The 8,326-nt window shown below is 39.1% G+C and overlaps 1 protein-coding gene across 2 annotated transcripts in view; it reads right to left on the bottom strand.

Annotated features, from left to right (window-relative positions):
- Positions 1–382: 382 nt before the first annotated feature.
- The window catches only part of LOC133519079 (cuticlin-4), a 53,953-nt gene continuing 46,009 nt past the window's right edge, over positions 383–8,326 (bottom strand). For both annotated transcript variants that reach the window (XM_061852973.1, XM_061852974.1), the window contains one exon: positions 383–2,430. In XM_061852973.1, the coding sequence (XP_061708957.1) occupies positions 724–2,430 (1,707 nt within the window). In that variant the 3' untranslated portion in view covers positions 383–723. The remainder of the gene's footprint in view (positions 2,431–8,326) is intronic.

Below are 8,326 nucleotides of genomic sequence, written 5' to 3'. Positions count from 1 at the left end.
AAAATAATTAAAATCAAACTACTTAGAGTCAGATCAAGATAACTTGGCAGCGATTTCGACAGCTCAGACAGTGCAAGTGTTATTTTAAACGCAAACTTCTATGAAATTATGACGTTTACTTAACACGTGCACAGGCTGGGCTATTAACGTCGCTGCTAACTTAGCTTGGCCTGACTCTATTAAAAATAATTTGATTTTGTCCATAATTGACTGGCTAATGTTAATTCATATTATAATTAAAGAAACAGAGCCGTTTTAAACCATTACCAAGAATTTGGGGTTCCAATGAATTCTGCTGAGATAAAATGCTTCTTCTTGGGCTACCAATTTGTTAAATCAACGTTTTAAGGTACAATTAACGTTTAGTAAAATGTAAAAGATATTTTAACTTTCCACACGACACTTTAATTGGTATACAACTTAAGGACTATTTTCCTTACAATCCTTACTTACGACTCTTTACAAAATTACAACAGACGTATCGACTATAGGTATAAGGCAGTACAGAGTGCGTTTCACACGAATAAAATAATTTACAAAACAGTCGAACAAAGACATCACGCTCATTAAATAACTAAATAAATAAGTCACACGTCACCGGGCTTCGATCGCGACCGCGACAGCCGCGGCGCCGTCCGGCCGGGGCCGAAGCACGCACGCTCTTTGGATCCGAGAAGAGTTTATGGAACGTCCTTGCGTCACACACACCGACACACTGACAATCTAGTTAGCGTGCTTTACGTAATCCGTCTCGTAGTATGCAGCGGCGCCATGCGCGCCCTTTCGATCCAGCGCGCGCACGCGCACGAATAGGAAGGCGGCCACCAGCGACGCCACGACCAGCACCAGCAACAGCATTACCAGTCCCGCCACAAACGACGGAACCGACATGCAGATCGTCTCCGGATCACTCGCGGGAGATTGAATAACTACTGTTTCGTTACCCGCTGCGTTATTCAATGCGAAATTAACGTCACCCGGTGCTACAACCTGAATTGTACGACTAGTGTTTACATCTGTCATTTCTTGAGCGTCACGCTTGTAAATGCGTGAATGCGTTGATGTTTCTCTCCGCCGTCTCGCGCCCACTAATCTTTCTGGCAAATCTTCTACTGATCGTGGTCGTCCTCCAAGAGTTGCGAGATTACCATGAGCTTCATCTTTCCTCTTGACTGTGTTGTATACGCCGCGACGGCCCGGTGGTGGTGGGGGTGGTAGATTCACTTCGTCTTCATCTCGCGACGGCGCAGGGGAAGATGGGCTAGGTGCATTAGGTGTAGAAGAGACTTGTGCCTGAGGGGGTGGAACAGCATCGTCACGTTTTTCTGAGAAGGAGCCGGTTGCATCTGCGGGGTGTCGTGGGTCGGGGAACGCCGGAGGTACTCCGTACTCGCCGTGCGGCGACGGTGGTGGAGGTCCATATTCGGCATGAGGTGAGTTTGGCGCTCCGTATTCCCCAGCACTGAGAGAGTTGCCGCCCAGTAGTGGTACACCGTAATCAGCTCCAAGACCACCACATTTAGGTTCAGGGCAGTTGTATCTACATACCTGGATGACACACTGGAAGTGTACATTCATTGAATCTGGGAATTTAAATGCTTGGAAGTATGCGAAGGATACGACTGATGCTGACGGTCCGAAGTTTTTAATTTTTTGGAATTTGCTCATTATTTTAGGTCTTACTACGCAGCCGTATTGATCTACAAGTTGTATAGGTGCTCGCTTACCGTCGTGCGCGACACAGTTTCGTACAAGCATGTCGAATTTGTTTTCGTCGTCTTTTATTGCCAGTACCATTGTCATGGTTTGTCCTATTTTCACTATGCCTGACACCTCGGATGCCCAGGGTCCTTTGCCGACTTGTATCTGCATCCAGCACTGCAAGTTGTCGCCAAGAAAGTTCGCTGTGACTGCGTGCAACATATCCACTTGGAAGGGTCTAAATGTAACTGCTTTTTCATAGAAGTCATACCAGGTGCATCGTAATTTTCTTGCCTGATCCCAAACTTCTTGAACGTAGGGATCGTACTGGACAATTATTGTATTTTCAACGTACGATCCGCTCGGAGTCGGACTTCCGTAAGTAGCAACATTGTGGTTTGCAGAGCTAGACATGCCACAGCTGTTCAAGAAGATTTCAAACGTGGCACTGAGGTGTCCAGTGCCAGGTTTTAGATGCATACAACTAGGGTCGCTATAAAAGCCTTTAGAGAAAATCATTCCATAGAATGGGCGATCGAACTCAATATTAACTCGCATGTGAGTTTTTTCGCATTGCACTTGCAAATGTTTGATCTTTGGGCTATCCGGCGTGGCTAAAGGCCACGGGTCGTCGGAGTGTGACGGAGGTAGAGGCGGGCCATAGCCGCCGCCCGCGCGGTGCTCCAGTGGCAACGAAGCAGAGTCCACCGCAGTTTCGCATCTTGCATCCTGAAATTAAGAGAAATTGAAAGTATTAAATTTACATTTCTACTAAATAAAAGTTTCTAAGTATATAAAATAAATTAGTAGTAGTTTTATATGGTTTGATTGTGGTAATTGCATTGGTAGTGCACATTCCGCGGGCGCGTCGTCGTCTCACTCTAGTTGCGCCACGCGACGCGTGCGCGGGCGCTCGTCCCGCGAGCGACGGCGTTCTTTCCGACTTTCTACACTGATGGATAGCTCGCGGGACCAATTATAATATTAATCAAAGCAATCATACTACTTAGATGAGTTCCGAAGATGCTTTCACGATATTTGCCGTACGTATTGTTACACGATTGAGCTCCTCTTTGCAGCTTCAAGTAGATATTGTCATTCTAAGAAATGTTCTGCAACGGAGTTACTGTTTATCAGGAAACGGCTGCGGCTGTAGGTTTCGAGTAGGTTTTCTATATCGAGTGAACAAGGTATAGGCTGCAGTAAGCGTTTTACGGATTTAATTCCAGTATGTGGAAGTGGAGGAGATGTATATGGGGCGAGAGCCGAGTGCTGGCTTGACCGGCGCACAAGAATAGCTACCAGCGCTGGCGGCGGCTGGGCGCGGACGATGCGTACGCTCGCGTTTTCTAAACCGGTTAGAAATTGCCTACTGATCGAGATTGTCAGTTGCGGAAGAAAACACCGGACCTATAAAACATGCCCGGCTCTTTAACATCTAGAGCTTTCTTTGACAGACCTCTACATACAGGCTCATAATATTTAAGGGCTTTCACTTCCGATCGAAGGTTTCAGTTATTTAGTGCCCGTGCTGTGTGACTATCAACTTAAATGGATCATTAACTAGTAGGTACCTAAGTGTATGATGCAATTAACACTCTTTCACGCTATCAATCACTTATCGAAATGACGTATAAAAGACTCAAAAGAGCCTGTTGATAAACAATAGATAGCCGGTTACTTTTAACTTAGACTGAAGTTATAAATGTAAAGCATTTTTATTGTGAACGATAATCTAATGTAATTGGATTTCTTAATGGTCCGCGTCATTCAATTTGATGGTCATCCTTTCTTTAGCAAATCATGGTTGTATATTAATAATCGTTAGCTTTGCCACAATATCTCTTAACGTATTTAACCTAAACATTTATCTTTGATTAACCAGTGTAGCATGAGAGTAGTTATCATGTTAATCGCAATAGATGGGAGTAATTAGTGGGCTCGCGCGACGCGAGACAGGTGCGCGCGCAGCGAGTTGCGCCGCTGCCGCCGCCGCGCAGGTGAAAGTACGAGATCCGCCGTAAACCGCATCCGCTTCCCCCAAACATGAACTTCATTTGGCAAACAGAGGCTGGTATTTATATGATTCAACCTTCCGATATCAGGGTTTGGCTCATTATTTGTGGGAAACAATTTTTATGTAGGCTTCACGTTATATTAAGTCTAACCGTTTACATGTTTTTGTGCAAGCCCCACTAATGTACCAGTCCATATTTAAACTGTTTATACAGTTTTGTGGGACTATTGTACAGTCAAATATGCCAAATGATTAGTGCCTATCGAAGCAAATCTTTATTTTTGATCTGTCGCACATTCCCTACTATTTAAAGTTTATTTGAATATGGTATATCAGGGAGCTAATTAGTTACATGTTAATTCTGTACAGAATCGTTATCAGATAAAAGATTATAAAGTACAACATTTTATACATTATTACATTCAAGTCAATCAACAAGAGCACACAGCAATATTCTTACCACAAATATTTGTAGGTACCTGCGTAACGAAGAAAGTTGCTCAAACAAACGGAGATTTTCTCAAAAGCATAGGACCGGATTTTGTTTGTGTACACAGTCGTTCGCGAGTCCTAACAAGGTCGATGCCATAACAGTTGGATACCGACATAACTTTGCGCATTTTTGCTTGACACTGATAAAATGAATCGATACATCAAATCGATTTTAACGGAGTGACACCAATTTTTTTTAGTTTTCGTTCGTGAACCGTTATAAACCTAATTATCTAGGAAAAGAGGCACGTTCGTGTCATAACGAACAAATATGCAGTTTTCCAGGTTCTTTTATTCCATATTACTAGCCTCCAACAAGTTGAGAAGAACTCAAGAAAAAAAAATCTAATCATAAAATATTGACTTGTTTTAACCCACACCAGTTGAAAACGCTATAAATAAATAAAATGCGCTTAGCCTATCCACGTAGCTTATTGGTATGTAATTATCCCATGTCCCTAACTAACTGCAGAGAAAAGTCAAACTACTACTCAAAATTTTAACCCATGGCCCCTTTACACCAACTCAAAGTTCTGCATAACCTATTTCTAGCTGGAATGCTACTTTTAATAGTTCCCACTGCTCGTCGACCCGCATGGCTAACGTAGTTCGCGTAATACACCTAATTTCCCGAGCAGAGGACGTGGGAAGTGTGTTTCAGGTGCGTACGACACTAACAGGCCAATTCGAGTTTTAGTTATTAGATCTCATTCCAGTATGATACTGATATGGTAATGGTCTGTTATTGCCAATTGTGAGGTTTTTGGTTGAAGAAATGTCACTTTTGACACTGACAGATCAGTATCATATTGGAATGAGATCTAATTACTAAAACTCGAATTGGCCTGTAATAAATGCGAAGGCATGCTGATCCTTTTAAATATCCGCATTGTGCTTAGTTTATGCGTGATCGCGCGTTGGATTGGTATTTTACTGCGACACGCGATATGTATACAGCTATGTTCTAAGATAATTTTAAAGTTATAAAGATAGTTTAGAATCGGAATATGTAAAACTATAGGTACTTGTAATAGCGGGGAAAATGTACTGAGCACCTAGCACGTTTAAAAAACAAAGTATCTTTACTTAAAGCATATAAACCTATAAGGTCATCCAGGATAATTGCAACTGTGGGGTAATTACAACTATGGGACAACAAAATGCCCTGGTTGGTCCCATGGTCCCATGGTTGCAATTGCCCTGGGTGACCTTATGAGGTTACGAAATCCCATATGAGTATATTACGAGTCAAATTAAATATTCATATAAACATGATTGCCAAATATGGGCAAGGCTCACAAAAAGTGTACTTCTTAAATTTTCTCCGAAATTTGCGTAAAGTAAATACGTTATTTAAATACTTCCAGAAAATTAGTAACATGGTTTCTGTATACGTTTATTATTTCTCTATTCTGGCCTAGAAACAATTAAAACATTTAAAAGTCGCCAAAAATTTTTTTTTTTCAAAAACCTACATTTTAATTTCAATAGAAAATTCAACTGTCTCTACTCCAATTGGAAGGTTAATTGCCCTCCATTTTTTTTAACATGAATGTCTTAGTATATCTCTGTAATCTTATTTAGGTCCGATTTTTCAAACATCAGATAAATTTATCTGTCAGATAAAGATAATACGCTCCCTTTCTTTCACAAGCAATAAGAAAAAGAGAGTATTATGTTTATCTGGCAGATAATTTTATCTGCTGTGTGAAAAATCTGACCTTAATGAAATAATCTATATAAAATGTATTTAAAATTGACGTATTAGATAATACAGATCACAATAAAATAATTAAAATATTATGTTTAAAGAATTGTCCCCTTTTGGATTTCACGATTATTACACTATTATTTCAAATTTTATCCTAGTGATTTCATTACAAGTGTTATCTAAACCTAACATAGGGTTCAGGGTGTTACGTTGTGTTCCGTGCGTTATGTGTATTATCGTGTGTTATGATTTCCCGTGTGTTATGGTACAATTTTTGTGAGCCTTGCCCATAAACTCTACGAGTCCTTCATTATAAAAGTATACTTAATTCGTAAATTGCAAACACACTCATGTTCCTACAACATGATTGTCGTATATGTGAAAGTTTAACTTTTAGAATAAAAACTACGAAATAAACAATAATCAGTGTTAATGTAATCGATGAAAACTGTTCTGTACTTTATCGTTTAACGATTAAGCAGACCGCCCCGCCCGCTTTGAATTGAATATACTCGTAAAATTTTAAGCCTTAGCCTTATGCCGCGAGGCAAAGCGCTTTCCATCAGAATTACAGCGTACTTACTCATAAATTATGTGCGCGTAGATAGTAATTAAAACCATAAAATCAAAACTAAACGAGCGATGAAAATATTTTACTTGATAATGTACTAGGTGCTTAATTGGTGAGATTGATGCAATGATAGAACGTCTTTCGTTGCCGAAAACTGGTCGTAAAAGTACGCCAGAGTTATCGTTATAATTGAGATTTGTAACCGCACATTATCATGCCTGTGCGCATGAACATGAACTTGAACCCTCGTAGGGCCGTCGTGAGTACTTTCCCTGCGGCCTGCGGCGTGAAAGCATTCATTTGAGAGGCACTACTTGTAATGGTTGGGATTTGAGCTGCTTGTAACACTTGCAACGTATTAATTTTGACCTATCGACAAAGGTCACATTTTGATAGTAATATTAAATTTTTGACAAAATAATAATTTTCGGTACAAGCTTTTATCGTGGCTGTACTTTTCTTTCCATCTATATTAATAATACTCATCGAGACAATTTTAACAACCCCAAACACAATTAGTTTGCGTTGTCATATCACAGAATTCCCATGAGCCTCCTGTCTCCATCATCAGATTAGCTCCATGTTATCATAATATTGCATTCAGCCGATTTACATATGTATGAAAAACTTCAGCTCAATCGGGAAGTGGATCAATTGTAGCTTCCAAGGTTCGACCCATACTAACAAATTAACATACATACATACTAGGGTGGGCCAAAGTTTTTTTTATGTTACGTCTCCACATGGTTCTTTTAGTCCAAAACGTATGAAAAATATGTCAACCAATGTTGAGAACAATCAAACATTCTTTATAGGACGCTCAAAATAAAGCAATTCTGCCATGATAAAATGTATGAAATGAACTTGATTATAGAAAAAAGTCACCTGGAGGAGTTTTAATGGTATAAACCGGCTATTTTGTTATTTTTGGATTGATGTGATTTTTTATTTACTGTATGTGATATATAAGCAATGTTGAGCTTCCACTGAGCGATCAGTAAATAATGAGCAAATGAGTCAAAATTTGGCACATACATTACTACTTCATAATAGAAGAAAGGAAGCCTTGTGGACAAAAGATTACATTTTTTTTACACAAACGTGGACCACCCTAATACAAACTAACAGGGTAGGTTAAATAAAAGCTTGGAAAAACACAAGAAACGTTGAAATTAGAATATTTAAAAAATCGAACCAATTTGTCATGCAAATGTATCTTAATTATTAGCATTCAGAATAAAATTGATAGGTAATAATCTGATAACTCTGTCACGCTGTAGATTATATTAGATTATATTTATTACGAGAAAAAATAAAATAAATTTCATACAAAAAGCTCCACTTCGTCACATTTAAAAAAAAGGCAATGAAAAGAATTTTGACCCGTCTACTGCGTCTAGGTCACACGACTTTAAATAAAATAAAACTTGAAATAAAATTGTTGATAGGTAATATGTAGATATTATATTAATAAAATCATAAATAGACGCTAAATACTCGTAGTTTTGAATGGCTACTGAAGCGATTATTATGTTTGCCTCAATAAAAATATAAAATACATAACGTTACCTAAAATAACATCGGATGCGTACGTTGTGTGCGCTGATTACTTCGTTATATATGATACTGCTTTAGAACTGAAAAAACTACGAAGTAATATTTATAATATTGTATGTACAATTATTAATTTTAAATTTTAATCGAAGTGTTTATCTTCATCACACGCTAACCGCCTTCATACAAAAGACATCAACGACAATCGGTCACTGGCAAAGCAGATAGGCTTCACGCTGTGTTACATATTGTTTGTTACAATTGGTTTTTAAGCATGACT

Source organism: Cydia pomonella, chromosome 6 (genome assembly GCF_033807575.1).
Source record: "Cydia pomonella isolate Wapato2018A chromosome 6, ilCydPomo1, whole genome shotgun sequence".
In the NCBI taxonomy this organism is placed as follows: Eukaryota; Metazoa; Arthropoda; class Insecta; order Lepidoptera; family Tortricidae; genus Cydia; species Cydia pomonella.
Note: the sequence above shows the minus strand (reverse complement) of the source record. Positions and strands in the feature narration are given on the sequence as shown.